This window comes from Fringilla coelebs, assembly GCF_963513975.1.
Source record: "Fringilla coelebs genome assembly, chromosome: 6".
Taxonomy (NCBI): Eukaryota; Metazoa; Chordata; class Aves; order Passeriformes; family Fringillidae; genus Fringilla; species Fringilla coelebs.
In genome coordinates this window covers 21,437,858-21,450,987 of record NC_140034.1, presented here as the reverse complement: position 1 = coordinate 21,450,987, position 13,130 = coordinate 21,437,858, and the positions used below count along the sequence as shown (strand labels likewise).

The 13,130-nt window shown below is 41.8% G+C and overlaps 1 protein-coding gene across 6 annotated transcripts in view; it reads left to right on the top strand.

Moving 5' to 3' along the window:
* The window catches only part of NRXN3 (neurexin 3), a gene marked incomplete at both ends in the record, with an annotated part of 894,988 nt that overhangs the window by 269,230 nt on the left and 612,628 nt on the right, over positions 1-13,130 (top strand). For all 6 annotated transcript variants that reach the window (XM_084208337.1, XM_084208338.1, XM_084208342.1 and 3 more), the window contains one exon: positions 7,736-7,939. In XM_084208337.1, the coding sequence (XP_084064463.1) occupies positions 7,736-7,939 (204 nt within the window). The remainder of the gene's footprint in view (positions 1-7,735; positions 7,940-13,130) is intronic.

Below are 13,130 nucleotides of genomic sequence, written 5' to 3'. Positions count from 1 at the left end.
TTTGTACTGGCTACTGTTATTTGTAAATGCATTCATTGAATGTCAGTTTAGGCAATTGGACCAGTCCTGCACTGTAGATCCTACAGCCTTTGGCATTTGAGATAGGCTTGTAGGAGTTTAATAATTGTGTGATAATTATAACCAGTGTTAAGGACTATGAATTTCTAACTGGGTCCTTACCAAAAGATACTGGTGTTGTAAGACAGAAACTGCATTTGGTCATGTTTGGAGTCAGAGAAGGACAGCCCATGGACATTCCTGTAGTTGTCCAAACATTGAAATTCTGTAATTTGGGTCATCATTAGTAAATAAACACCTTACATATCCACGCCAATTCTTTTTTTCTTCCTTATTTATCTGAAATTCCTTTTATTTTAAAAACATTTATCTACAAGTACTGGAATTGTAAAGTGGAATTTGGTCTGGGATACGATCATGTTTTCAAAAGGCAGTGTCTGTTACTTGAAAATAAAACTAAATTTCTTTTATCTGCTAGTGAAATTTACAGGCATGAACATGTACATCCAGCTTCAGCCTTCATGATCCTGGCAATATCAGCATCCATTCCATGCCAGCTGCTAGCTTCTGCTTCTCTTTGCCTTTTTGTCATGGCTCCAGTAATTGAACAGTGGTTGCAATTAGCTGGGTGAACAGATCTGGCTGCTGCATCTCTGCTGATGCCTTCATTAGGGATGGACAGAGTCTGTGGGATGCCTGGAAATCAGTGTTGCCATTTCGGCACTGTCTGTGCTGCTCTGAGTGCTGCTCTCAGGTGGGAACCACTCTCAGATTAGTGGTTTTGAGAATGTTTTTAGGGAAGACAGCAGATCTGTGATAGGAGACGAAAAGGCTCTGAAGGAACCTTCCTCCAGATCCTAGAATTATAAATTCAGCTTAGTTTATCTTATATTTTAAGCTTGGAAGTTGTAGTCTGAAACCCCAAATTACATATTAACCTTATTACATATGTATTTTCCCACAGCATCTATTACTGTTGTTACCCTCCTAATTGCTTCCTGCTCTGTTGTGTTGGGCCCCCCTTCAAAGATGACCTGTTTTCCATCCTTTGCAAGTGTTGTGACATTCTTGTTTCCAGGAAAGCTGCCTGCCTTAAATGAATTTAATAAATACCTAGTTCCTCTGCTTACTTATATTCAGCACATCAGTGCTCACTTCTGGCTCTTCCTAAATCACTGATTGGCTTGCAGAATTTTTTGGTTTTTCAAAACCAGTATGATACGGACTAGTTTGACCTACAGTTATTAGACCAATGTCTTCCATTTGCTCCCTGTTCTGTTAAAGTACTTCCAGGAACTTACAAAGTTTAGGGATTTGGGGCTGTCAGATGAGGAAAAGGAAAGAAATTAAATTGAGGGTTGTCTAATGCTGCGAACCCTCCTTAAACCAACAGCCAGAGGCAATAGTAGTTAGGTTTTCTTTGCCATATTGGAAAAACAGAACTGAGAAGAGGTTGTTTATGGATTTCCAAAAGGTTATGAATGTAGTTTACATTACAGCCTTGCTTTTCAAAAATGATAGACTGGTGATCACAGGATAAAAGAATCATCAAGGTTGAAAGAGACCTTCAAGATCATCTAGTCCAACTGTCAAGCCAGCAGCACCATAATTCCCAGGTGCCACATCCAGATGCCTCCTGAACATTTCCAGGGATGGTGACTCTGGAACCCTTTTCCATCTCACATCAGCAGCAGTTTGCAGGTGTAAGGTGACGTCTGTGAAAAGGTGCAATATCCAGTGAAACCAGGGCATTCTGGCACTTGGTATTGAATAATCGTGGTGGAAAGTTGTTGTCCCCACCACCTGCTTCAAGTGACACTAACTTGAAGATTGGTGTTTCTGCAGCTGTTCTGTTGCAGTGTGTGTGGCAATCCTCATTGTGTCATTTTTTTCTTACAATTTTCTTGATTTTCCCTCGCTACAAATTGTGTCTGCTACCTCTTTTTTTTCACTTTACTCTGAGGTAAACCAAACATTTTTGCTGTAATCTCCCTTTTTCAGTGCACATTATTCAGCAGGTAGTGATCAAATGCTTCATGTAGCTTGACATGAAGAGGAATCAAAGATGTTTGAACTGAACAGAAGTTGTGTCACTTTTTGAAGTGCCACCCATTTAATGCAAACTCTTAAATTCTCATTTTAGTATCGTGTTTCTCTCCTTTACATTATGCTCCTTTACATTGAGGAGCAATTTTTCTTCTACCCTCTGCCTTCTTGCCAGAGATTTCTTCCCAAATAGTTGTACACAGCTCTGTAAATGTTAGAGTGACATTTGGAGTAGATTTGAAAAGCACATGTGCTCCTTCTTTGTTCTCCGGAGTCTCTGCCAAGCTTCAGTACCACAATATAACCTCACTGCTCACCTCCCAGGGCTAGCAATAACATTTACAAGCTACAGTTTCCTCTGTCTGCAAATATTTCCACTGTGGTGCTCAGGGCTCTTACAGCTCCTCCCTGGGCCAGTTCTTCATGATTACAGCCCAGAGAAAGGAGAAGCAAAGTTTATTTGCCTTTCATTGGGGAGTACAGGAGTTAATTTTTTTGGCAACTCCCCACCTGACAACACCCCTTGATTAACTCATACTCGTTGTGTGTGGTGACACACACAGGAGTGTAGGGAGGGCATTCCAAGCCTGATGCTGATGGAATCTGGTACACAGTACTTCATAGGGTAGACACAGGTTAACCTGGGGAGCTGGGGAGTTGATTAAATACTAAAGTTAAGCAAATCTAGAATCCAGATGACACACTTCAGAGAGGTTTATTAATGGAGAGAGGTTTGGGAGCCATGTCCCTAATATATCTTTCCTGGGTCAGTTTAAAATTTGGAAGGTCTCCATTTGAAGCTTTTGTTGTAGACAGGCAAAAATGTTGTGGGATTTTACCTTACAATGTTAGAAGTCTCACAGTTTTAACTAGTTCCTTAGTATTTATTTCCTGTTTGGTGGGCTAAGTTTAAGATGAAGTCTGATGACAATGAGATGGGAGACATCCAGGGAAAATTCAGTTTACTGCAGAAAGTGTTATAGCACATTTAGAAGACATGGACTTTTCTTCTGGGTCAATGAGGAGCAGTCCCAGAGCACAGGACCACCGGGGCTCCCCCACGCTGCCCCTGGCCCAGGACCCCATGGCAGCCCCCATGGCCCCACCTGGTGCTGCTGTGACAGGAGCAGTGCCCAGGTGCCACAGTGTGCTGGCCCTGGGTGTGCCAAGCCAGCCCTTGTTCAGCCCTGGCACTCTGGCCCTGCCTGGAATCGCCTTAACCCTGGCCAGCAGAGTGATTTCCTGGCCTGAGCATGGACCTGCCTCATCACCATGAGGTTTCCTGGCTCCTGGCTGGACCTGGCCCCATTTGCACATCTGTCCCTCTCACCTTCCCATGGGCGTGGGACAGCCCTGGGCAGCCAGGCACTGGCAGAGGGAACTCCACAGCTTCTGGCACCCATCCTGCTGGATGATGGGCAAGGTCCTAACTGCTTGTGAGCACTTAAAGTTCCCATCATATCTTTTCCACCAAAACAGGAGCATTTTCTCTTGGTTGTTGTCAGATTCAGTCTGAGTGATTACATTCAGGCTTCCCAAATTACTTGTCAGGCTTCTTGTGTTGAAACTCATCTGTATGGAATCCACTTGGACAGGAAAGAGGATTTATTGCTCCTTTTTTTTTAAAAAAAAGAGGGTTTTTTTGTTTTGTTTTAAAGTGTAATTTTGATTTTAAGAAAATCTTTTATTTTTATTTGGTGCCATGTGTCTGCTAGTGGATATGTGAGGGCAGGAGGTGAGCTGTGCAATCAATGCCTGCAGGAAAGTGTTTGGTTTGTGAATACAAAGCTTAGGCACTTCAGGGATATTTGAATTTGCAACAATGTGGAAATCTTTGGTCTAAGTGTTTTGGTCTTGCAAATGTAGCTGGGGAAAATGTCCTGTGTCCTAAACTCCTGTCACTGGGGACTTCAACTTTCATGAAGTGTAGATATTTTTAATTCTTTTTGCACTGTCACCTTTCTGAAAATTTCAGTAAAGAACTACACTGTATTGTAGTCTGGGAGGCATGGGAAAAAGTCCACAGGGAAGAACAGGAGACTACAGAAAAACTAAAAGGGAGGAGAAAGGAAAGAGGTGAGGAATGGAGATTAATACAGGAGAGTGGTTCCAAAGCAGGAGAAAAAGCATGTGGAGGTCTTGAATAATTTTCTGTCTGTATGCTAAGAATATGCCCGTTCCATCTCCCTAGGAGGTTTATGCAGAGCCTTGTGTGGAAGCAGCAGTGAATTGCTCCTTTGGATGCTAAGTGTAAAATTAAAACTGGCAGGGTCTGAGAGCACAAGACTGGGAAGCTAATTGCTCCTAATAACATACTGATTTTCACAGATTTCTGGCATTATGTCAGAGCAGTTTTCAACCAGCACCTGGTTTCTTCCTCTTCCCATCTCCAAGCTAATGGCAATGAAGCTTCTGGCACTGGGATCACAAATAAATGCCACTCAATGTTTTTGTCTGTACAAATCTGTGGGGGTCTCAAACATGATTTCACATATTGCTCCAATGCATCCAACATAATAGCTACCCTAAAAGTAGAAGGGTGGCAGATCTGTGCATGCATTTTAAACTTGGATAACTGTGCTGCTGCCTGTATTTATGGGCTGAAAAAAGCATTACAGTCCCCTTGCTGCAGGTGGCTGAGGACACTTGAATGGATGCCTGCATTCAGGCAGAAGTTGCCAGCACAGGTGTCTGGGAGGCTGAGGTCATGCACTTGTTGCCAGGTTACACTCAACCCTGAGCAGATTTGCTGCATGTTTTGCTCAGCTGTAACATGCTTTTCTCAAGCTTTGAGGACTGACTGTCCGGAAAAGGAAATAGGTTTTACTTGTAAGACTGCTACTAGGCAATACCCTCCTCTGAAGGGGTATTTTCATAGCTGGAGGGAATGTTCTGCTTGCAAGATGTGCTGAAAGGCTCTCAGATACTCCAGACTGTGAAGGCTTGCAAAGTGAGAATGAAATCTTGTCATTTTTGGAATACATCAAGTCCATAGGGCACACGCAAGAACAGAACATTGTCTCCTTGGGTTGTGTGGAGCCTGTTTCAACTGTTTCAAGATATTTAATTTTATCTGCTTAATTGTTACGAGGTTTCATCACATTGTGTTTGTGGCAGACTGGCTGGAGAAGGGCAGTAACACCTGATTTAGGCTACTGAGGGATGTCACCTGCAACACTGTGCAGACTTTTATGTCATCTTCAGCAATTCTGAGTATTCTTCAGGTCCTCCTTACATAAGTATAATAGTAAAGGTTGGAATTTCTTGTCTAAGGTCAGTAATTATCTGGCAATGGGATCGGTAAAGCTGAAGGACACAAGTTCTTACTGAAGGGAAGAGACTCTCATTACCATGCTTTTGGTTTGTTCTAGTCACTGCAGGAAAACTCCTCTTTTCAAAGCACCTAACGCATGGCACTGTGGAGATGGAAGCAGCAGAGCTGGGACACTTGTGTCAGCTACTCCCACTCATAGTCCCAATATGCTCCAACCCCCTTCTCCCAGCTATTCATGTGCCAGGGCCAGCAACTGTTTCATGCAAGGCACATCTGAGCTGAAGGCGTCAAAAGAGCCATTTCATGCTTGACTGCATTTTCTAATACAATCTGCAGAGAGAGAGAGGAAAGAGCAAGAAAGGTTTGTGTGTACATAGGCATTGCCTTTGAGTGTATGTATAATATACAGTACATTTAGTTCCAGCTTGCAGCTGTGGGTGGCAAGTGAGAGGTGCAGACGTGAGGGGGAAGAGAATTGCACTTTGAAAAGAAGAAGGTATCCTTCCACCTTGAAAAAGAAGCTCTCTTTCCTTCTCTGTTTCTTGGCCAAATGAAGATGTGGCACCCCAGGGGAGCTCTGGCAGCTGGTACCAGAGATGTGTGTAATGTCATGGCTGAGTGGGTGATGTGTGTAGAAAGCATTCTGTGTACGGACCATGACAGTGTGTGACGAGTGCAGCAAAGAAAACTGATGAGTGGGGATGTTGTTCATCTTAATGGTGCACCCAGAAAAGTTTTCTTAATATGTTTGTGTGTCCTGTGACTGCAGATGTGTTGCATACCAGCTTGTTAGTGTGATGGGTTGCTGCAGCAGCACAACTGTAGTGATCCCCACCAAATGTTTTGGAACCATATACATGTCTTCTCTGTCACTTTACCTGCTTAATATTTATATCTTTATCTATCAACTCATTTGCATGCTTATTGCATTGCAATGACAGTTTGGTTACTGGCCATTTTGGAGCTTGCCATGGGTATTTTACAGCATGGACATTTGGCTGTTCCTCAGTTTCCCACCCATTTACCCTACTGTAGCATCTGACATTCAGACATTGAGAGGATGTAAGGTTTGGCTCAGCCAAGATTGCTGTTTCCTTATGGAAGTTCTGCTCTCATTGGCTGGGAAAGATGGGACTAAGGAAAACATAAGGAGAACATCTACATTCCAAATACATGTCTTGCAGTTGGTTAAATTAAATGGGCTGGGTGGTGGGGTGGATTGACTGGAGAGAATCCAGTCAATCTACCCCAGAATCACGTGAGAAAACTCCAGCTGAACTGAACGGGATGAGGTACTGGTAAGAGAGCTTTAGAGCAATCCATCCATGTTTCTAGGAAGCTGAAGTAGTCTATCTTTTTTTTAAACTCTGGGATTTTGATATGTAGTTTTATGGTAAAAGCCCTATATGGAGCAATGTCTACAGCTCTGCCTTTGATAGGGGTTGGCTGTGGGGAATGGAAATGCTCTGATTCATGTATTAATATATTTATGTAGATTAGTAAAGTTTGCAGATAAAAATGCTTTTGAGCATATTCCGTGAAGAAACAATGATTGCTGTGCTGTAGTGCTTGCTGCAGTTCTAACACAAGACTTTAATTCTACCCTTTAGAGGAGAATATCACTTTCTGCAGGCAAGACCCTGAACAAATAGAGAATGCTAAATTTAACTCTTTTCCTCAGCTGAAATTCCAATTTTCTTTGACATCTTCAGAGATGATAGAAAAATATAACTTTTCTTCACTCCTTTGCCCTCCTACTGGCTTTCATTGTGCCTATATCTTCTAACTTTTCCTGCCATTTGAATGGCACTTGCAATGGAGTTTGGTTTGTTCCTTTCTTCATTTGCATTGGTTGTGTCAGCAGAGCTCTACTAACACTGATTGTTGTAAGTAGTGGAAAAATATAAAATATAAAATGGAACAAATCTGATTTAGAAAAGACCTATTAGGAAATTCACTTTATACAGTTGTTTGTCCTTAAAGTGGTATCAATGAAAGGAAATTCCTCTCTAAATTAGCAAGAACAAGATAGTTACCCTAGTCATTACTGCTAGTCCTGGAAGGCTGGACTTCAGGGCCCTGAAGGAGATGTGAAAAACGAAAGCTTTGCTAGCTTATAATCACAAAGGGGCTCTGTCCTAACATGCTTGACCTTGGGAATTGTGTGTCCATGGGTACTGCTGTCAGCAGTTACAGTGAAAGCCATATCTTTCTTTGCTGCTCATATTTACCTGGCAGGGTTTCTGGGTGCAGTTAGATGTTGCATTTTTCCCCAGCTGCAAACCCTTCTGTGGTAAGTGCTATGGATTCTGTAAACACAGTGCTCTACGGTAGCTGTGAGTGCCCTTCAGAGGTGTCACTTCTCATTTTTTGCAATTGTTTGCTGATCCCTTGCAGAGGCCTCTATCCTGAGCTACGATGGCAGCATGTACATGAAGATCATCATGCCGATGGTTATGCACACAGAGGCAGAGGATGTGTCCTTCCGTTTCATGTCCCAGCGTGCCTATGGGCTGCTGATGGCCACCACCTCCCGGGACTCCGCTGACACTCTGCGCCTGGAGCTGGACGGAGGCCGGGTCAAACTCATGGTCAATTTAGGTATTGTGTAAACACCTCCCTCTGCCCTCTTCTCTCTTAGTTTGGGCTTGTGATTAGTGGTTTTTTTTTTAAAAAAATTATTTCATTTATTTTCTGTTGGTTTGATTGGATTGGATTGGTTTCTAAAATAACTGCTGAAACTTTTATAATTATATTCTCTTGCGGAGAGAAATTCTCTTCTGCATTGCTGCATGATTTGCTATCAGTTCTTCGTTATGGACAGTGTTGGTTTTTAAATCTTTAAGTTTTTAAGTTTCCTTTCTTGGTCTGGGACTGGTGAGCTCTGTGTGAAACATGCTACTTGGTCCATCTTTTGATCAGTTACATCCCTCATTCATCCAGCATCACTCAAAACAGTCAAAGGCGAACATGGAAAGGAAGCAAAATGGATATGGTGGCAGGCAGGAGTCCTGTGAACCCCCTGCCCTTTGCATAATTTGGCAGCATTTGATACAGCTTGCCATATTTTATATATCTAATAAAAAAGGCTGGTGTTTTTGTTGTGTCTTTATAAAAAAGAAATTAACAATCCCAAAGGGCTGTGTTCTGTCTCCTTAGAGTTACACTTTCCCAGAAAATAATTAAAAAAGACAATTAAAAACTAGTCCAACAATAGCAACAATACGAAAACAATTGGGAGTGAATGTGCTATTAGATTAGCCTCAATTAACTTTCTTGCCAGTCTTTATGTATTCTATAGAATGACAGATTTTTTAAGAATGTAAATACATGAGTTGAAGACTTCTTTCACTTCCCAGTGATGCATCTGGTTGCTTCATGTGAATTCAGGAATACAAACAAAAAGAGGTTCGGATTAAAAGAGGCAAAACTAACATAATAGTGCATAACCTTATGCCTCCTAATGTGTAGGTTATTTTAATGAAGGTTTGTGTATGGTCTGTGAAAGCTTCTGTCAGCTTTTCAAGTTCTAAGGCCCACAGGAACAGGTTTCACGTTTTTTGAGCTAATTAGTATCACCGTATTCAGAGCCCTGCTGTGGCTACCAGGAGCAAACCACATAGCAGCTTTGTTTGTAAAATATGTTGTCCTCTGGAACATTTCTTTTGGCTTTGAAATTGTGACCCAGACCCTATTATTTACTTTTTGAATAAGAAAGTGAAGAAGATGCATCAAACAAGTTCATATTTCTTAAAATAAAAGTGTCCATCTAAAAGTCTATAGAATCTCTTGCCTTCTAGTGAATAAATGCTAAACAACAATATATTTGCATATTTGCTCTACTTAGTTTGACTGAAGAAGCATAAAGCACTATTGAGTCTGTAGCTGCAGAAGAGCACTTGCTGTGCTATCCAGACTGGCCTATAGGACAGATGGAATAGATGAACCTCAGCTGTGTCAGTAACTCCTCAAATAAAGAGAAACAGCACCCTGATGATAGCCATTTCTGCCTATATTAACTCTAAGTGAAGGAAAATTTCATACATTTTCAGGGTTTCTCCAGGGAGTAGCTCAGAAGAACTGCTGTTGAGCCTCCTTACTTGTGAAATCAGAATCTTCTACAAAACCCCAGAGCAATTGTCTATCTATATGTGTTTGCATTTTCTTCTGGTCTAATTAGTTGCTAATAATCAAGAAAAATAAGATTATATTTCCCCCGTTTCATTTCCTGAAAATTATAGCTAATTTTTTTCCTAATAAAATAAAATTAATAGCTGAAAGATTGGTAGTGGCTTGCTTCTGTTGGGGAAGTGATGGGGCAACTGATTATCTGCCCAACTCTACAGTATCCTCTTGTAGCCCAGAGCCAGTTATTTTACTTTTCAAGCCCTGGTTCCTCTACTTGTTGAAAGGAGAATTCTTTGCACACTGTGAGGGATGTACTAGTATTTTAGTAAGGGCTGCTTTTATCACCTTTGATATTCCCTCATGAGAAGTACTGCAGCATGAAAATTGCCAGACTTCATAGGGAACTGTCACTTTTTCTTCTGAGAAAGATACTACTTGTTTGATTCTGTTATATCTTTTTAAAAATGAATGAGAATTAGGGGAATTGCTCATTTTGGGGCTTCCTAGACTTCGATCCTAAGTGGATATGAGGAGGGTATCTTTATATCACCCTGAATTTACTTAGTTTTTAAAGCTTGCTTTTTCCTTTCCAATTTTCATTATGTCATGCTGGCAGAAGGCATTTTCCCTCAGGGCCTGTCAACATTGTAAGCCTGATTGGCACTGGTCACTTTTGGCACTCACTGGGGTTTGTTATGCCACCACTTAGCCTAGAGGTGGACTGTTCAGCTCTGTCTGGCTCCTAAAAGATGTGGCCAAAGATTTGACAGATGGTCTACACATGTTGGGGAAAGCTGTGCTGTTGACAGCTTGATGCAGGGACAAAATCTTTAAACCAACCCCTGTGTAAACTGAGGCTGACTCTGTGTAGTGGCAGGGACTGAAGCAATGTGTATGCCACATTTTGCCAACTTTTCAGCTGCAAATTTTTGTGAGGTTGAATCTTCCTTGAAGTGACTATAGGCTGGATCAATGGAAACCTGTCAGCACTCTAACTCAACAGGGAGGTAGTTTAGACTTTTGGAACACAGATTGAGCTTCACCTCTCCTTTATTCAGATTTATAAAACTGTCAGAAAATGTCCTTGAAACAGGACTTTCCTTCTACCAAAACAGCAGTTACCTTGCTGCTGAAGAACAGAATGTGAGGAAGAACCATCTTACCAGAGCCATTCATTTCCAGTTGTTTACTCTAAATCACAATAACTCTGTGCGGAGACTGCTCATAGCCCAAATGTCACAAACAAGAACTAAATCTTTACCCAGCCTTGCCAAAATCTCCTTACCGGTGAGAAACAATCAACTACACCAACTCTGAAGATCTGAGTATGCTTGGTGCTGGTACACATGTCAGTATTCCCTAACCCATGACAGATGTGTGTGAAAAAGGACTGTTTTGAGGGGTGCATTAGTTAATTGTGCTTTTCTTATGTCATTTAATACTATTACTAAGAGCTGTCTTTTCTCTTCTGTGATCTATTCCATTTGATTACTTATTATCATTTGTGTCTTTATTAAGGTCTTTCCTACGTTTTGTTTTTTTTTCTTTTTTTTCTTTTTTTTTCTTTTTTTTGTTTTTTTTTTGTTGTTGTTGACTCTTGAGTGTGTTTCAGTTGTAAAGCCTTCCCACCCCCCATCAGCCATGGTAAATCAAAAGATGGCATTCGACCCTTCAAAGGCCTGAAGCCTGCGGCCAGCACGGCAAACAGCCCTGAGAACAGAGCGTACGGAGCAGCCTGCAGGGGCTGGCATATCCCTCTCACCCCTCCAACAGGGTCCAAACCAGCCAGGGCAGACAGGGACGGCGGGCATGGGCACCTGGGGGCTTGCTCTGGAACGTGGGAGGGAAAGGAAGAACAACAATGGAAGAACAGCAATGAATAATTCTCTAAGGAAAGGGGGCAAGGAAGTTGCTTCAGGCTTTCCAGTGTGGGTGCCCAAGGCACTGCAAATCTTTGTGTTGGCAGCAGTCACCGTGAGTTGACTCAGTAGTTCGAGTTTTTGTTGTGTGAAGAATTGAAATCCAAATGTGATGCATATCTCTGTTGAGAAGGATTTTGAAGAAATGGGTCTGGAGTGGAAGGGGAGAGAGAGAGAGAGAAAGAGATATTAGGCAAATCATAGCTTGGAGCATGCTTGGGAATAATTTTTGATGCTGAGATGATGTGCGGAAAGGGAAAGAAATGGCTGGTCTGATAGGGAGATCCACGTTCACAGTTTTCTTCCTATTTATAAGTGGCAGGGTTATAATCTTATACTGACTTTTGTTAAAGACCATTTCAGGTTTTTATTCTTCCTGATCTGGCATATCTTCAGGTGACTAGGATAACTATTTCCTGCCTCCTTTCATTTAAGGAGGTGTAATCATCTCTCTCACCTGTCTTTTCCTAAGATAAATCCTGAAGGGTGTCAAAGCCCCATTTGCCCATCCAAAAGAGAAAGTTTCTTTTGTCATTTCTACATAAAAATAGTGCAAGTAGGAGATAGGCAAGAAGCCTCAATATGATGTAGGGTAAGTGTGCACGGGACTTTTTCTGGTTTTCCCATAGGAAATAACTCAGAGTGAGCTTAGAAAAAGTTGGGCCCTGATTATCTTTTTTGTCCTATTCTTGCCCTGAAGTACTCTTCCACAACCACACATGGCTGCTCATCTAAAGGAAAAACCATTTTGTCCTCACACAGTATAGGTAACTTTCTTTCTTTATTCAAGGATTAAACAGCCTGAAGCCTTAGCAGCATCAAATAAATATTACTATTTTCAGACAAAAAGATAAAAATGGTAAGAAACACCAGACCTAAATTGCAGATCTGTGTTTGCTGCTAAAGATATCTTCATTCAAACAATAGATCTCTTGTGTTAGCAACTGCAGTTGCGTTATTTAACCTTTTTGAAGGAGAGCGTCTTTGGCCCATTTTCCAGGTTATATGCTCTGGAAAACCCTTCATCTGAGCACTAAGGAAGGAACTTCTGGTGTACATTAGACAATTAATGAAAAGAAAGTAACTGCAGGAGGTTTTCCCAGCTAATCCTGCTCCCTATGCAGTAACAGACTCTATTTTCACTTCCCTACTAATCCACCACATTCCTCATCCAGTTGCTGAACTGGCAGGTGACTGATTTACAGCTGCTCAGGCATACTCATCTCCAAATCCTGTCTCAGAAATAAATACTGATAACAGGGATGAGTGCCCCAGATGATGATTACCAGAATTCTTATTGCCCTGGTACTGTGCAGGAGGAATCCCAAGGAGTTTTTAGAATTATTCCTGAGTTAGCCAGATGCTGCTGTTTTGAGCACAAAGACCAAACTACACCCTACACTGCCAGGAAAAATCTCTGCTTTGGATTTGTACTGGATTTGTACTGTTTTACTAGTTTAGAGGAACATAAGTGTTTTCTTCCTTTTCAAAAACTCACTTGAGAGGGAGAGAACAACTTCATGTGTTAATGGTTGGAAAATTTTTGGTCTGCTTTGGGCAAGGCTCAAAATTAAGGCAACCAAAAAACCCTATGCATGTTCTTGGATGGTAGTGTGGATGATATGGTGGTGCTGGGGTAACAGTGCAAGCAGATACCTTCTCTTAGCTGCCCTGCAGGATCCACACTGACCCAGTTAGAGGAGCCCTGGATAGGGAGCTGCTTCCTTTGGAGTGCACCTGGGTGT